Source organism: Urocitellus parryii, chromosome 6, assembly GCF_045843805.1.
Source record: "Urocitellus parryii isolate mUroPar1 chromosome 6, mUroPar1.hap1, whole genome shotgun sequence".
Taxonomy (NCBI): domain Eukaryota; kingdom Metazoa; phylum Chordata; class Mammalia; order Rodentia; family Sciuridae; genus Urocitellus; species Urocitellus parryii.
Window position 1 is genome coordinate 96,181,731 of NC_135536.1, and position 18,827 is coordinate 96,200,557.

The window sequence follows — 18,827 nt, forward strand, 5'->3', positions numbered from 1 at the left end:
TGCAACTCTTTCGTAAAACAAACTATGCATTCAATAAGACATCATTATTGTTGTTCAAGAATTTTTTGAACCAAGAGCTTCTTAACATTTAGGAGATTGTCTACTATTATTGCCCTGATGATTGTGATAAATGGGTTTTTTTCCCTTAGAAACAAGAGTGTCACTTTCCTATTTTCCTTTATTCTTCCTCCAGCTTTCAGCCACCCATCAATATCATCATAATGGCCACGTCAGCATCAAAAAAAGAAGTTACTCTATCTTTATATGGAACCTATGTCTCGTGCATCAGTCAGTGCTATTGGGCTGTGCTTCCATCCAGGTGAATAGAAAAGCTATCTGGTAAGTTTTTAAAAAGTCACAAGATGCTAACCAAGCCTTTTTTATTATTTATTTTAACCAAAAGAAATGCTTATTTTTCTGTTTTAATTACACACATGCTGTTCTTTAGAAAGGACCACAAAATACACAAAGATTCCTGACTAAAGAGTCAACCTTTCTCTGGTTCAGAATTCAGTATTAACAGTCATACAAAATATGTAAACTTGTCATGAGTTGCAAAAAACAGATCTCAGTCCATCAGTAACAAGATGCAAGAGATTCTTAAACACATTTGGACAATTTACATCCGGGGCTTTCCCCAAGGGATAAGAATGTCCAGTTTGCAAATGTATAATTGACAAGTATTTCCAGTTACTTATTTATAAAAGCTTTTCAAGATCCGTAAGGCTTTAATATGAAAACTCAAGACCTACTCAACTAATTTTTATATTTATTATAGTATTAGATCAAATTAATATATCTTTTTAAAAAAATTCAACAGACTGCATACTGATTTTTTTTTTTCAGACGTTTGAGATGTATACAAACATTTAGATGAGAACTTTTCAAGTAAATGGATTTACCTACCAAACTCTAACTCAGTCTTGTGTGTACTGGTCTGTTTGGCCACCTCTTCTGTACATTTTTGTTGGGGATCCTCACTTTCAAAATCTCAGAAAACATTGCTATTTTTTTTTAAATATGATAATCTCATTCTAGATCTGGATGGACTTGATCTCTGATAATTAATTTTGTACCTTCAGGTTTAGAGTACTTTTATAATTTATTTCTTATCCTGAGCAGAAGCTAAGCTACTGTGCTAAACTGTTGCCTTTCTGCTTGTAGTTTTTTGTGCCCTTTGTAAAACAGGCTTTGCCAGTCGTCTGGATTCATATTCTGTCCCTCTACCTGGTTGCCATATGACACAACTTAGGTGGGTCTCAGATTCCTTATCTATAAATTGAAGCTAATAATACTCTCTTCCTTTAAGAGATTGTAAGAATTTAATAAAATAATGTGTATAAGTGCTTAACATGGTGCCTCGTACATATTGAGTACTTGTTCTTGTATCACCATCATGTTTAGGGCCTAAGAATTGAGACCTTTACCTTACCTTCTGTGGCATGAGCTCTGTTCAAGTATGTCTTCCCCCTGGGCTATAAATTCCGTGAAAACAAGGCCTGAGTCTGACTCCTAACTACTGTATTCAAAATAAAATTCTTTGGCACTGTGTGAAATATATATTTGCTGAATGACTGGATAAATAAGTGAATGAATAATAAAAAGAAGATAAGTCCATGTAATGCAAAGGAGGCTGCAAGTAAGAAGCTATCTTTGGGTATAGGAGGGGAGGCAGAGAGACTTATGAGAGACACCTGAGTCCCAGTTCATCTCAGTTTTGACTCTAGATCAATTTGGAGTCTTCAATTTGGAGTCCTCAGTGGAACCTTGTCTAGGAATAAAGGTGGGAAATTCAGGTCTTCAGACTTGAAAGATGTACACTTATGAGACAAGGACAGAAAACTGTAGTTTGGTGCTAGTCAAAGTATTTTGGCAAGCCTCAGAAGAAAAACCACAGACTAACTAGAAGCAAAAATAATGTCATCTCCAGATTTGTCCAGAAGTCACAAGCTAAAAGATAAACTTAGCACAGTCATAACATGGGCAAGGACATGCCTCCAACATCTGTCTCATCTAGTTTACCTTGCCCAAAGTCAAAGGTAATTGCCCACAATGCTGACATCATGCTTCTTATTTAAACTAAAGGAGGCAATATCTGGTCTTGATCCCATTGCCTTGGAAGTGTTTCTAGTCATTAGAGAAAAATCTGAGATTTATTGATACTTCAATAAGACAAAGGGGAATAAAGAAAACCAAAATAAGGGAAATAAAGAATATTGGCAAGTAAAAGGATCAACACAACCATTGTTTTACATTGTGTTCCTAAGAGGTTCTTAATAAGTAGACACTAATTAACATGGAGAAAATTATGAAAGCAGAAAGATGATGACAGGAAAAAAAAGATACTACAGGTTGGAAAAAATAACAAAAAGTGTAAAAGGGAGATGAGAAGAGGAAAGTAAGAAAGAGTGCAAAAGAGAAGAGAGGCAAGGGGAGAATGGTGAAATGGGGTAGTTAGAGAAACACGTAGGTAGTGCACAGTAGGTGTATGTTGGGGGGCGTGTAAAATTTGTAAACCAGGACCTGGGAAGAAGTGAAGTGGACAGAGAAAAAATTGAAGGCTACGGGAAAGCAAAAGCAATCATGAGAAAAACGTAGAGTTTATTAACTGTCTCAACTCTTTCAAAGATTTTTCCATACCACCTCTTGCATCACTCTCTTGCTCTTTAAATTTGACTGCTAACAGGGGAAATCTAATTTGTATATTGTATCTAATTTATTTCCCCTTAATCCATCCATTCATTCTTCAGATGCTTTCTTGGAACCAGCAAATCACAGTTTAATAAGGATAAACTCATAAAATAACATGTTGTCTTGAACTGTAAGGTACTTTAAAATGAAATTGAAGATTTAAGAATGAAAAAGTAAATTTAACAGAAACCTGGTTCTTAGCCCAGAAATGTACCAGCCTCATGAATTTGACATTACATGTTCTCTAAAAAGTGACCACAGCTTAAGCGTACATAATAGAAAAGAGAGGCCTATGTTGCCATTATTTAAGAAAACAATTATACTTTGGTGATGTGGTGAGTGGCCATTCCTTAGTAAATAATAGTTATTACTGCACTTTAAAAGTAAATTTTATGAAGTAATTCTAAACATATGTATACATATATATGTATATATATACACATTATTTATACACACACACACACACACACACACACACTACACACACCACAGGGCTGTTAAGCTAACCTGCCTAAATATCTGTTACCCCATCTGCGACAAAGGAATTATTTTTACTGAGGAATTATTTCTCTGCAGCAGCCTGGGCTGCATCAACTTGCATTGGTTTAAATTCAGGGCTATGGTGTTCAATTTGTTTGGTAAAGGGGCTCTAAAGTAAAGATATTATAAAATCACCACCATCAACCCTCTCTCAGCCACCTGCCTCCAGGAGAAGGGGACCCAGAAACTCTTGTTTTTCACCATAAGGCCCCATCAGGAACCTTCTTCCTCACCCTGCAGTGTCATACTCTAGTCCCAACATCTTTTTCTTAGGTCTTTCCTCTCCTTTCCCATTGCTTTCTGAGGCCTGATGCTGATCCTGACCCTCACTGCAATCATTTATTAATTCACTCATTCAGTAAGGATTTATTGAGTATCTACTATGTATTAAATGTTGTTCTAGGTGCTTGGATATGTTAACATACTAAACAAAGATCCCTGTGGAGCTTACATTGATGAATATATAGATGGATATTATGGTTTGGATGTGAGGTATCCCAAAAAACTCACATGTGAGACAATGCAAGAAGATTCAGAGGAGGAAATGATTGGGTTGAAAGAGTCTTAATCCAATCAGTGATTTAATCCTCTGACAGGGATTAACTGAGTGGTAACTGAAGTGGTAGGGTGTGGCTAAAGGAGGTGGGAATTAGGGTGTGGTTTTGGGGTATATACTTGTATCTGGAGAGTGGAGTCTCTCTCTCTACTTCCTCATCACTGTGATGTGAGCTGCTTCCCTCCACCACCCTGTCCAGGCATAATGTCCTGCTTCACCTCTAGCCCAGAGGAATGGAGTTGTCTGTCAGCCTCGGAAACCGTGAGCTCTCAAATAAACTTTTCCTCTTCTACAATTGTGCAGATTGGGTCTTTAAGTCACAGCTGTGAGAAAGCTCACTAAAACAACAGGCAATAAATAATAAACTTTAAATAAATAACTAATATAGCACATCATGTTGGTAAGTGCTATAAAGAGAAGAAAAAAGCAGGGTACAGGGAATTGACAGTATGAGAATTCATGCTGAAGACGAGGATATGAGGCCTCAATCCTACGGTTCCATGTAAGAAATCTACCTAACCCAGCCTGGCTGGATCATTGATCCTGGCATTGACCTCCACAGCCACAATTCTTAGAAGGGTGTGGCAGAGGCAGTGCTCAACAAATACCCATATCTGTTATTTCCTCCCTTGCAGTTAGATGAGAGCCAGATAACTCACAATAGCCCATGAAATAGGAGAGGAGGGAGCAGTTAAAAGCCACTGTGTCTCTTCCTCTCACCCTTACCCTGCTGTGGTGACCTGAGAGACCATTAGTCTCAGTATCAAGGCCAAGAGACGGAGAAGTCTCCCCAACCCACATCAGAATGTGACATGAGCAAGAAATACAACGCTGTGGTGTTTAGGTCGCCAAGATTTCAGGGTTTTTTTGTAATTGCATCATAGTGTAGGTTCTCTGTGCAAATATCTATGAAAAAGAGCTACATAATTATAACAATCATTTTCTGCTTTTCATTTGTTAAGGAAATATCTACCTCCTTATAGATTAATAGAGGTATCCAAGTATAAAGTTCTGCCAGGAAAGGAATGAGTAATCGTAAGTTATATTTAGGTTACTCTTTTAGGATTTGATAAATGTTCAATGAGATATTTTAAGCAAGTTTTCTGATTCATGAAAACAATTTACTTTCCTTGGATTCATAGAACACTAAAATTTCATTGAAAAAAAATTACTTTGTTAGAAAATGCGTAATTTGTTTTACTCTAATCTAAATATGTCTTGGGCCATTCAAAGTTTCCTGGCTAGTCCCCTGACTTAAATCTCAATTTGGAAGAATATTTTTTCTATAAACATCTGTTATAATAGCATTCATTTAAGAGAGATTAAGATATTAATAAAATCAGAGAGTTTACAAGCAAATGCAAAGCACAGACAATATAAGTTCTAAGCTATGCACTGAAGAAACTTTACAATGTAAACTTAGTTGTGCTTTACTTTAACTGAAGAGAGGGTACTAAGAAACTTGTCCACATTTTCCTTTAGTATCTGGAGAGTGGAGCCTCTTTCTACTACCTCATCACCGTGATGTGAGCTGCACTCTTTCAATTTTCTGAAAGATTGTCTCAAATTCATAGACTCACTAGTAAATAAAACCAATATGTATGAAAATATTAGTATTCAGAACCAGATTTACAAGTGAGCAAAGCAAAAGACCATTGAGGGGTAGCAGGAAGGCCTATGGCCTCTCATGGGCCTAAAACCCTACTAATAATGTCTTTTTTCCCTTGACTCTTGAAGAATTGTATTATTTTGTGGTCTCTTAATTATGAAATATAAATATCCCTAAAGTGGACAATACCTAGAGGCTATTCCGTGAATACTTAAAAATAACTTTAAACAGAAAAGGACAAGATAACAGTTGAAAAAGAATAGAATCAAAATACCACTGCTGAGGAGCAGGGCACTGGGTCAAACAGTGTGAAGGTGGTGATAATAAAACCAGGGTCTAAAATTAAAGGCAACAGAAGACATTACACCAGGTACCATACCAGATACAGAAATATATGAGGCAAAGATGGCTGTCTCCAGGAAGTTGGGTTAGGTCTAGCATTAGGTCTTTGTTGAAAATGGAGGGATGGTTAGATCTGGAGCTAGAAATAAGAGTGTGGCCTGCATTCACCCCCAGCAAGTCCACAAAGGTCTCCAGGGAGGCCAAGGTCGAGCAACAGAAGTGCATTGTAAGACTGAAGGGAATGAGATCTACATGAAAGGAAACAAGGTGAAATAAAAAATGAACTGAGGAAGCCACTCTCCAATTGGTACACACTGTTACTCCTTAGCATGAGAAGAGATGACAGTCTTGATGCCGAGAAAATTTTATGTCCTTCCAGGAAGTATAGAAATTGGTTCTCAGATAACTAGCTTGTCACTTTTTCTTTTTGGTTTTGAGATTGTTCTTTAACTGTTTCAAACACTTACCATCAAACCTTGCAAGTCTGCTAATATCTGCTCCAAGTTCAGAGGTAACAGATAATGCATGACGAACTTTTAGGTTTGTTTCCCTGTAAAATAAATGATGGAACATGAATTTTTATATGGAACAGCCTAACAGCATCTTACCCAATGCAATTAGGTGGATACAACACATGCAAAACCCAACTCGAGACTCAGGGAACCTCACTTTGAATGTCATTCACACTTCTCACACTGTCTTGGGAAAATGGGTGGGACTTCTCAGGCTCCTAAGAGTTGGCATTCCACCCACCACACATCTGTATAACACCACAGTAATCTGTTTTGCAATTTGAAAGAACAGAGAACATAATAAATATGGTTTCATTCGAACCTAGTCAAACAGCATGCATGAGTTATAAAACACATTAGGAATGGGAACACAGTTGCCAAATAAAGCAGTCCAGTATCACTCCAGATTCTAATATCTACCTAGGAGTTTTACTTGCAAAAGATGGTCATGGCTAACTTTACAGTAGCTGAAATTAAAATGGGAAAAGGAATGCAGCTTTCTTTTTCTTGGAGACTCAATCCAAGAAACCCGTAAGTCTCAAATAATACGAGACAGGCTCAGCAGGTCACAAAGAGCTGGTCATCTTCTTACAGGGAGGACCACACATATATTGGACAGATGGCTCTCTGTTATTCAGGACGTGCCCAGCAGTAATCCCACAGCCATCACTCCCATCTTGGGTTCAAGGGCTTGCTATTGCAGTTTTCTCACGGAGTTCAGTCTAATTTTCTTCTACTGTAGCTCCCCACCCCATATTCAATACCTGGCAACCGCTAATCTATTCTCCATTTTTATAATGCCTTTTCTCTTTAAATTAGAGTTCTACCTTTTACACAAATGTTTAATCATGGGTTCATTCAGTCAATAAACATTGATTGAATACTTAGCATAGTCACCTAGAATCTTCAATGCTTCCCCAAAAGATTATCCTCTTGGAGGAAACAAAGAGATTTAACAGTAAATATCACTGTGTGGAATTATATGCCAACCTATGAAATATTGAGTATAAAGAGACAAGAAGCAGTTATCCAAGAGGGCACTCCATCTGACCTTCTATCAGCCAGTTTCACAATGATATGAGGACAACGTGAACCCAATGCGAAAATGCCCACTGGTAAAATAGCCTTCTTCAGAAAACCCTAAATTGGATGTATAACTGAAGTTATTAGTGGAAACAATCTCACTAATCAAAATATTCCCATTCCTAGGTGGCAGAGGTGATGAGGGATTAAAGTAGTCAAAAAGAACTTCCTAGATGAGGCAGAAATTGAGCAGGGCTTGCTGGACAAGAAAGAGGAAGGTAAGTGGTGTAAAGGCTACAGAACCACATGCCCATCCATCTGAACTACTTTTCTAATAATTGAAACAATCACACCAACTAAGCTGGATAGCTCTAGTTCTCTGACCCTACTCTACATCTGTTATTCATGGAAGTTCATCATCATTTTGAGATGCTTCCTCAGAATCCTCTCCATTATCTCACTCTAGCTTCGAATGTGAAAATTTAAAGGGAAAGAATAATCACACAGAGGCTTTACTTACTTTAAAAATCTACTTTTAAAGACTCCTGATTAACTCCTTCAGTGCCACACCACACTCTTTTTAATCTGTATGAATATCTTAATAAAGTTCAAAATCATTTTCAGCATAACAAACAATATGGAAAAATCCTACCTTTTACTCGGTTTCCCCTATTGGTAACACCTTGCAAAACTATCATGTAGTATCACAACCCAGATATTGACAGTGACACAGTCAATATACAGAACATTTCTATCACTACAAAGATCCCTTGGGTTTCCCTTTAGAGCTACAACCACTTTACTGCCTTTCCCACCCCATCTTTAATATCCGGAGACCACTACTCTGTTCTCCATTTTTATAATTTTACCTTCTCAGAAATGTTGTACAAATGGAATCATAGCTTTGGAATATTAGCTTTGGAATTGGTTTTCCATCTCAGCACAATTGTTTGAAGACTCATTCCAGGTATTTCCTGTGTCTGTAGTTAGTTCCTTTTTATTGCTGAGTGGCAGTCCAGGATATGGAGGTACCAGATTGTTCAACCATTCACCTGCTGAAAGATGTCTAACTTGTTTCCTCTTTGGACTCTACAAATAAGTCTACCATAAACATTCATGTACAAGTTTTTGTGTAAACAGAAGTCTTCATTTCTCTGAGATGACTGCCCCAAAGTCAAATTGCTGAGTTGCATGGTAGTTGTGTGTTTAGTTCATAAGCAACAGTCCCATTGTTTTCCATTCCCACAAGCAATGTATGAATGATCCTATTTCTTGACATCCTTACCAGCACCCAGAGTTGTCACTTTTTTTTATGTTGGCTATTATGTTAGATCTATACTGATATATCATTGTGGTTTTAATTTTAATTTCCCTAATGGCTAATGATGTTGAGCAACTTTTCATGTGCTTATTGATCCCCTATATGTCCTCTTTGGCAAAATGTTTGTCCATGTCATATGCCAATTTTCCAGTTAGACTGTTATGTTTTTTAACTGTTGAGTTTTGAAAATATTTTTATATATTCAAGATATAAGTCTTTGTCAGATGCTTTGCAAATAATTTCTCCTGATCTATAGATTATTATTCTATCCTCTTAAAGCCTTTAATTTGATGAAGTCCAATTTATTAAATTTTCTTTTTTATGGATCCTGTTTTTTGTGTCAAATCTAACTCTGACTAGCCCCAAATCATATAGTTCTATGTTTTGCATTTGAATTAATTTCCTTAATAGTTACAGGCCTATTCAAGTTATTTATCTCATGTTTGATGTATGGTCTGTTTTTTTTTTTTTTGAGAAGTAGTTCATTTCATCTAGGTTATCAAATTTATGTGTGTAGAGCTATTTGTAATAATACTTCATTATCATTATCCACCTGATGTTTTTAGAATCTGGAGGGAATTCCCCTGGTTTATGCAGGATATTGATAATTTATCTCATTTTTTTTTACTTTATCAGTCTTCCTAAAGGTTTATCAATTGAATTAATATTTTCAAAGAACTGTGTTTCATTAATTTTCTTTATGATTTTTCTGTTTTCAAATTCACTTTGTTTTTGTTCTTACCTTCATTTTCTCATTCCTTCTGCTTACTTGGGTTTTTGTTTTTTTTTTTTTTTTTTTTTAGTTTTCTATGTTCTTGAGATGGGAGATTATTGATTTGAGACTTTTTCTTTGTTCAAGTAATATACACTTAGTGCTATGATTTTTCCTCTCAGCACTGCTTTAGCTATGTCTGCAACTGTTCTGCCAAAACCAGGGGTAGGATCATGCAGGCCAAACTGTTTGAATAGTTCAATATGAAAATGACTTAGGATCCACTGTTGAAAATCATAGGTTCTGGTATCAGACTGCCAGCTTTGAGTTCTATCTTTATTCTTTAGGAGTTCAGAGCAAATAAACAAGTCTCTCTAAAACCTTGGTATCCTCGTCTGTACAGTAGGACTTATATAGTACCTATATCAGGATTAAATGAAATAAACCATCTAAAAACACACACAAATTATTCAGTGTGATGAAAATGTAAGTTCATTAAATATTTTTTATGCCAAACAGACAAATTGAATCCTATGAAGCAGACCTGCTATATGGTCTATAACGAAATTCTAAATTAACATCAATGTCAAAACTGCATCACAATCCTTTTCTCTCTTCTTTCTCTGTATCTTCATTAACACAGATCCAAGGTTGCTTTTCCATCCTTTCTTCCTCAGGGAACTCTTGATCTCCAGCCCTCTCATTTTTGTTAGAAAATGACTTGAACTTAAAACAAACAAAAACTTCTAAGGCAACTCACTGAAGAATCCCCGCATGAAATTATCCACATATACATGTTTAGCTCACTGTTTCTGAAAGAAAATAAACTAAAAAGTCAGAGTTTTCAAAATAAATTCAAGAGAAAAGTAATCTTCAAAATTACTGCAAAGTAATTAACAATGGACTTGGCAATTTAGACTCTTGTGTCTTCCAAGGAAACAAAGAATAAGATTTAAGCCCTGCTTATAAAGACATTACTTTTAAATAAATTAAAAACCAACCTAATCAAGTATTCTAACTTAATAACTTACCCATCGAGCTCTGCAGTTTCAATATAGCACAGACCATGTGGCTCACTACTTGATAGAAGCAGCAAATCAGCCTATTTTAAGAAAACATGACAAAAGAATACTTGAGAAGGGGAGACTGACTGAAGGTCTGTTCTGCTGCATCACCTCTCTTCTACTTGCCAGCACAGCCTGAGGAACAAAGTGAAAGGGGTAGGATCCTGTACCCCCTCCATGTGGTACCCCTGGACAAGCCCTCCCACCCTCAGTGTTCCTGTTTCCACACCCTTGACCATCATAATAGGAGGAAGTGCTGGGGTATCATATAAATTAATAGCCGCTTGCTTTACTTTTTTTGAAAGACACATATAAATTATATATTTTGTTTTCATAATTATTCATGGAAAATATGTCACTAATGAATAATTGGAAATATTTATGGGTACATACTTTGATTATCTAGTAGGACCAGTTAAGAGCAGGCAGCAGGCAAAGAGGATAAGGAAGACAGATGAAGGTGGAAGAAATTAGAGAAAAAATAAGACAAAGAAGTAGAGATGAGAGACTTAAAAGATAAGCAAAGAGAAAAAAAGAACAAGATGGTATATAGTAAAGAAAGAGAAAGAAAAGTGGGACTAAGCAAGAGAGCAAGGTAGAATAGAAAATATAATAAAAGACAATGGACAAAATTTAGACATTTAATAGTTTGTCTTTTGGGGGAAGGTACAAGGGATTGAACCCAGGGGTCCTCTACCACTTAGCTGCATCTCCAGCCCTTTTTATTTTTGATTTTGAGATGGGGTCTTGCTAAGTTTCTAAGGCTGGCCTCAGCCTCCTGCATTGGTAGGATTACTGCTATGTGCCACCACACCCAGTATTCTTTCTTTTAAGATAAATAGTTTTAGTCTTCTGTCCATTTGAGCTTTGAAAATTACCTATCAAAACGCAGTCTTAGAATTCTGGTAGCTTTCTATATTGGGAAACTATTTTATTTCAAATTTCAAATTTTATTTTAAAATAAGCATTTTTATGACATTCTGAAGGGTTTGAATGTCTTCAAAAATTAGCTAAAATTTTAGGCTAGTCATTTTGAGACATTAGCGTAACAATTTTGTAGTTATGTCTGAATGTAGCATTCCAAATCTATGAAATCTTCTTACTTTATTTTTAAAAATATTAGAACTTTCATTCTCAAGACCTGGAGGTTAAATTTATAATCAATCCACTTGTTTTATTGTCTCTAGATTTTAAATTTCCAGTTCAAAAATTGGTGTGTGTGTGTGTGTGTGTGTGTGTGTGTGTTGTTTTGTCTAGATTAGACTGAAACTGCTGGAAAAACTTAGTGCCAGCCCTCGTGGGAATAAATGGGTTTGTATTATCAAGACTCCTCCTCAACTCTGAACAAAGAAGCCACAGAAGCTTCTTGAGGCAGGAATTATTTTCTTACTTGTCACAGAGTAAAACAGAGCAAACCCATAAAGAGAGTGTGTCAAAAATGTAGGCTGTTCTTGAACTAAAAATTACCTATCCTGATCTAAAAGGAAAGTACAAATTTTGGAAAATTCACCCTGATCTTACTTCTCACACTTAAATTTCAATGTGTAAAGGCCTACAGCAGGACAGCAGAAGAGATTAATGCTCTTTGGGCCTCTGACTCTCCTCCCTTAAGCCTAAAAGGATCATTTTAAACAAAATCCAGAATTCTCTAATTCTGATCATCAGCAATTGAAAAAAATTGTGGTGTGTAAGAAAGATATCTACTTGTGCCTAGCTTTTCTTCTAAAGTCTACATAGAAAGAGTGAGCCAGCGTTACTGTTTCATACTGAGCTCTGCTGTGTTCACACTTACTTTGGGGTAAACAAGGGGAGGATTCTTTGTGCACAGTGGGCTCCCAACATGTGACTGAGGCACCACTGCCACCTGGCGGCTGGATTCTCTCTGGAGCAAGTAGAAACAGACCTACCCACCTACAATGGTTTCTAGCCTCACTTTTTCTGCTTGGTCTCCCTGGAATCTGGGACTTCCTTGCCCGCATCTTCCTGTCCCCTGCATTGCTACCTTTTTCTTTCTTTCTTTCTTTCTTTCTTTCTTTCTTTCTTTCTTTCTTTCTTTCTTTCTTTATTTCTCTCTTTTTAAATATTCTTTCAAACTTCTTGGTTCCCACTCCCTGATTTCTGGCCTGCCTCCCCTCATTCATCCTCCATTCTCCCTTCCCCATAGCTGAGCCCTGGTAGTCCCTTTTGTGAAGCTCTCCCTTCATGGTATTTTTAATCCATTGTCATTGAAAAGGATGAAAGCACAAGTGGCGGGGGCATCTGGCAGGATGAGTGGTCACACACTTAACAGCATGCCATCTTTCTCCCACCTTCTAGTCCATCAGAAATAATTCCAAAAAGAAAAGAGCAAGAGAATTGTAGTGACAGCAGTGTCTGATCACACATTTGTCAGAGGTGCTGGACCAGGAGCTGGAGCAACATGAGTAGCCTTGGGGTCCACCAGCCCCCAACTCTACAAGTTTCACATCAAGATGACCCTTCCAGTAAATCGCAAGAGACTGGGTTTGTGGTTGATCCTGAAACTTGTGATCCAGTGGTGGTATCTATGACACCAATAGCCAATATTTAGTGAGGACTTTCTGTTTCTCTCACTTCCCTGAGGACTTTATAGGTGATACTTGATCTAACTCTATGGAAGTCCTATAGTGTAGGTTTTTTGTTATCCCTATTTTACAAATGAGTAAAGTGAGACCCAGAGAGGTTCAGTAACTTGTCTGAAGCTATTTAGGTAGGAAGTGGGAGAGCCAGAATTTGAATCCAGGCAGACTGAAGCACACACTGAAATGAATTAAAACTTCTTTGCTTGAAGGATTTCATAGTATAGTGAAGATAGAACATGGTAAGTGTTCTCAGGGTCATACTAACAAAGAACTATGGGTAGAGTTCAAATGAGAAAGAACACTGTGTTGGTAGCTAAGAAAGGGCATCATGGAAGATTCTAGAAGCACTATAAAGCAGAATCCCCCAGGCAGAGGTAGTAGCAGGAGTAAGGAACAGAAAAGGGAAAGCATGATTATCCAAATGCAAAAATAGGCCAGGCAAAAAAAAGTTGACAATTCTAACCATCTACTCCTATTTTTTTTTTTTTTTTACTTTCTTTTATCAATTTTTGGTACCTTTTTCCCATTCCCTGTCAGGGGAGACTCAGTTCTGTTTCCCATGAAACAGTGTTTTCTAACTCAGCAGCCCCTTCCCCGGCTTTCACAGGCAACAGAAAGCCAAGCAATTGCCTCATGGAAACCTGAAATGAATATTCCCATCATAGAAAACTTGAAAAGAATCCACTGAACATCTTTGAGCCCTCAAAGCCAAAGACATTGTCTTCAGAAATTTATTAGGTATAAATAACATTTGTGAAATTAAAGAATAAAGGAAGCAAAACCTCAAGAAATAATAACATCTTAAAGTTATATAATACTTTAAGAATTTACAAAACACTCCCTCATAATTAGGTCATTTTATTCAAATCCTTAACACCGTGTGAGTGGGTAACGTTGTTCCCATGGTATGCATGGGGAGGTCAGATCTGGCCAGCAGCAAAGAAGGAATGAACTCCTGCATACACACCAGGTGATTTAAATTAATTCACATAGCGCCCATAGGCTTTCTTGACATCAGATTTATGGACACTAAGACCTTAAATTACAGACATGGAACCAGAATTCAGAACTTCTGATCCAAAAACGAATACTTTTTCCCCTGGTGGGCTACTAAATCACTGCAATACAACTCATGTATGTTTTGCTTTGTTGGTATTAAAAATCTAAAACTACAATTGTGCAAGAATGTTGGAATAGCAATTTCAAAAACTGATGGAAAGATAAATTTGTAAAATTAATTCGAATACCACACTTAAATCTCCTTTTAATTTTTACACAGTTCTTCATCTTCATCCTACACAACATTATTTTTAGTCTACAAATAAAAAACAAAATTTAAATGGCTTATGCATATTGTCAAAAATTAGAATTAAATCATGAAAATGAAAGTGTCTGAGATTACAGATAATACTTTAAATTTCAGACCTAGTAAGCACATGTTGAATAACTACTAATATGTACTGGATACCTCCTTGTTTTAGTCTTTAAAATTTAACTAATTTGAGAATACAAAAACAACAGCAATAAAAAAGAACAAGAGAGGAAATAATAATGATGGCCAGAAGAGCATTTATTCATTTATTCAGGCTCTTCCTCTGGTCAGAAAACATCCTTGCCCATATTTCTTCCCCACAAATAGTTGTGGGGAAACAACACTCACCATTTACTTTTGTTAAACAGAAAATAGTGTTTACCTTTATACTTTAGCAAGAAGCTGCTTCTTCAGTACATATTTTTAAAAATATTATCCAATATGGTAGCTACAAGTCACATGCAGCTATTAAAACTAAACACAAGGCAAAACTCAGTCCTCAGTTGCACTACCTGCATTTCTACTATTCACTTGCCACACAAAGATACTGAATATGGCATTGGACAAAACAATTATACAGCAATTACTTTATTACAAAAAGTTATATTGGATAGCACTGAGCCACATAGATCACTAACTTTATGGGAATTTGTAATCATTCCTTTTTAAACCAATGTTAATGATGCACCCATAGAACTGATTTCCTTGTATCTGATATTTGCACTTCTGTGTCTCACTTCACTGAAGGTACTGCAATAGTAAGTAAGCATATATGCTATAACATAGAAAATATAACTGAGTTAAAAACAAAGGCCAAAGGAAAGAGAAATTAGAATATCAAAGATAGAAGGCAAGTTGGAGGCAGAATGCTGGCCATGAGGTCCTATGGAATTAGATTTGAGACACTGACTAGCATTGCCCCTGAAATATTCAACTCCATGTAAAATGAAAGTTAAATGTGTGGCATATTTTAATGTATACTGTATTTCCTCGAGAACCACTGGGGATAAACGGTTGCAAAAAAAAAAAAAAAAAAAAAACTGAATGCCTGCATCTTAGAATTTCACATATGCAAGTCAAAAAAAAAAAAAAGGTTATTCACTTAGAAGCACCAAAAACTCTTTCACTGCAATCATTTTCATGAGAGTAAAACTAAAATGAGTTACGTGGGGCCCTTTCTTTTAAAAAATATATTCTGAATGTAGGTAACCTTTGTTTAATAAGGGCATCTAGACATTCTAGACATTTTTATTTGTATCCCATTAATATAGAACACCCTGAATTTTGAAAATTTGTATCCACTTTTCATTTTTTTTCTGTCTTCTTTCTTACATAGATTGACATGTATTCATTCAATCAACATTTACTAAATGCCCCCTCTAATCCAACATGACATTAGATGTCAGAGACCAGACAAATCAAGAATTCTTTGGTGTAATCTCAGTTTACACAATCACAGCAGGTAAAGGTTAGAAGGGATATTTGAGACCTTACAGTGGTCTGGCACCCTAATTTGGCCACATGGGGAAAACAAAGGCAAAAAAGATAAAGTATTTGCTCTCACTGAAGGAACAGAGCAAAGATTCAGCTCTCAGTTCCGTATTCAGTTACCATCGGCCTCAATCCCACAACCTAGTGTTCCTAATTTTTAATGATCTGGAAAAAAGGTCAAACAAGTAATTTAAATTGTCTAAAATAAAAGTAAATAGATTGTGAATGAGAACCTGGCAGACTGCCCTACATATGAGGAGCCCAAGCCACAGTGTGTGGACTTTGAGACCTCTGTTTTAGCTGCCCTGACACCTTTTTGCTTATTTTGGTTCTCAGTTATTTTCTGAAGTCACCAGCGACATAAGTGTTCCTCCATTTCGATGGTGAACTCTTCTGTGCCTGACCTGTCCACTGGGTAGTTCCTAGCCTGGGCTCTTCCACACAAGTCAGGAAGTGCAGATGGAGCATTCATGAAAGAAGACTGTTTCAGAAAGTGCATGTTTAGAACTCTTAACTGGGTTATTGTTCTTGTAAATAGATCTTGGGATCATATTTTTCCCTGTCATAAAATGTCTCAAATTTAATGAAGAATACAATTTGATTCACAAAATTGCAGTCAACACAAAAATTTTCATAAGTAACATAATATAGAGAGATATAGAGACATAGATTAATATATATACATTTGACATGAACCCTATAATAATTAGAATTTTTAGTCTCTAAACTGGGTAACTTTTGTCACTATAAATTTAATTTGAACTATAGTTAGTTGCATATATTTTTGGAGATTGAACTGAATTTTATTAAGGAAATTTTAATATCCAACATAGCTTGAGAATAGATAGTGCATTTGATATGCAAATGGAGGCCTCATTAATATTAAGTCAGCACAAAATAAACATTTTCTGATTATTCAAAACTGAGAATACATTTTTTCTTTTTCTCTAGATTGTTGTTTTCAAATATACCACAAATTAACAGTATTAATCATAGTATTAAGGAATAGCATTGAAAATACTTGAAAACAAATTGTTTCTAAGATACTCATAAGTACTTTAACACGTTTTATTTACATAAATTTATTGACATCCTGATTTAAAAATCTCTTGTATCTATCAATGTAAAATATCACAAAGGAAGTACACAAGGTGATAATTACTCAGCCTTATCTGACCACATTACTGAAAGTAATAAATTAATATATTTTAAAGAGTCTATAATTGAGACTTTGTACTGTTACAATACATTAATTAATTAAGGATTAATTAATCCTTAATTACCCTATATTAGTATGGATTTACTAAATATAATTATTTCTATCTATATGCTATTTTCATCTAAGATACAGTCTTCAATTAATATTGAATACTCACAGCAACAAATTGGTTATTTTCTAATTTAACGATGTCTCCCACTTTGACATTCATCCATTTTTCATTCTGCAGTCTAAGAACAAAAATAAAATTAATTTTTTCCAAAAATGAAGAAGAATAAAAAGTATAATCAAGGGAATGTATTCACAGTACAGTAACATGCAATGGGAGGAAGCAAATAAGGTTTCCTAGGATGTTAAATTCAAAAGGGCCTCTCATAACAATGTTCTTTAATATGGGAATAAAGGCTCAGAGAGGTTAAGTGATTTGCCCAAGGATACGCAGTGAGTTAATGATACCCCTTGGCAAAATTCAAAATGCCTAACTCATGGCTGAGTACTCTTTTCACCACCTCATGATGACAGATTTATACAATAGCTATGAACTTTCAACAAACCCAATCATTAACATTCTTTTCAAATTCCCTATTAATAAATACAGAACTATCATTGCCATTGTCTCTGAAGTCTATTTAACTAGAGGCAAAAAGAGATGGGAAGACAGTGGTAAGAGAGAGTAGTCCTGGGCAATAGTAAAAATACAAGTAAAAGGGAAAAAGAATAAAAATTTGGAAAGGACCACAATGGATGAAAGAAGAAGACTGGAAGACCAAGAGAGTCCACCTACAGACGCTGCCCAGCACTCTGGCTGAAGGATGGCTTGGACCAATGAACCAGGACCCAGAACGACACAGCTGAGATGCTGCACAGCTTTCTTTGATATAGATAGTCTATCTATATAGCAGAGTCCCAAGCCCACCCTGCACCAAGTTCAAAGGGTTAATGATGAAAAGCAATTGTGTCCATCAGATCTGGCCCCTGGTGACAAGTTAGTTGGAGCTACCCAAAGCCAGAGAGACTGGAAACAGGCCACCTGTGGCAGGAAGCCATAATGCTATCATCCCTTCTCAAACTCCCTGAAAGGTAAACCCGCCTTGTTTTCCAAGCTGGGGGCCCTCATCACACTTCTTCCTCAAAGGTTCCCTCTTAGAAGGGAAAGCCGGGCTTCGTAGGATAGGATTCCCCTGTAAGTTAAAGTGGGCAGTTTACTTTCATTGTGTACTTTTGTGTTTTTGTTTTTTTTAAAAAACCTCATTTACTTGCTTTATAGGCTGGAAAACCATTTTAAATATTTATACAACTGTGAAATATGCCTCACACTATCAACCCTGCTGGGTCATTTGGCTTAAACACTCAAAGAATTTTTCTTTAATACAGATCCAAGTACATGTTGTTCTGGAAAATTTTCAATTGCAGCATTTTCATCTGTAGCCAGAATTCAATCATTTCTCCAGTGCCATGCTTCTCTGCACTTTATCTAGCTCGATGACAATGGGGGAACTTGGGAAGCCTTGTAAATCTCACTTTATTTATCTTTACAGGTATGGATTATGCGTTGGTTTACTTCTCCCAGGGATACCTCCTTTGGAACGTTTCTCAGGGGACTGCCTATCAGAAATAGTAGACATGAATGGATGGAGAAGGATATCGTGTCATTTATAGAAATTACACTGCTACTGAATTGCCCTGGAGTCTCTATTGAAAGTGCATCTGTTTCAGGAAGCTGAGATGATACTAAGTTCCGTTTCCAAACTCTTTTTTTTTTTAATTTTTTTTGATTGTTGGTTGTTCAAAACATTACATAGTTCTTGATATATCATATTTCACATTTGATTCAA

The 18,827-nt window shown here is 36.2% G+C and overlaps 1 protein-coding gene across 1 annotated transcript in view; it reads right to left on the bottom strand.

Annotated features, from left to right (window-relative positions):
* Nucleotides 1–18,827, bottom strand: part of Atp8b4 (ATPase phospholipid transporting 8B4 (putative)) — a 205,962-nt gene that overhangs the window by 112,694 nt on the left and 74,441 nt on the right. Inside the window, exons 6-8 of the mRNA XM_077800146.1 lie at nucleotides 17,150–17,222; nucleotides 10,338–10,408; nucleotides 6,206–6,288 (exon numbers count right to left, since the gene is read on the bottom strand). Of these exons, the coding sequence (XP_077656272.1) occupies nucleotides 6,206–6,288; nucleotides 10,338–10,408; nucleotides 17,150–17,222 (227 nt within the window). The remainder of the gene's footprint in view (nucleotides 1–6,205; nucleotides 6,289–10,337; nucleotides 10,409–17,149; nucleotides 17,223–18,827) is intronic.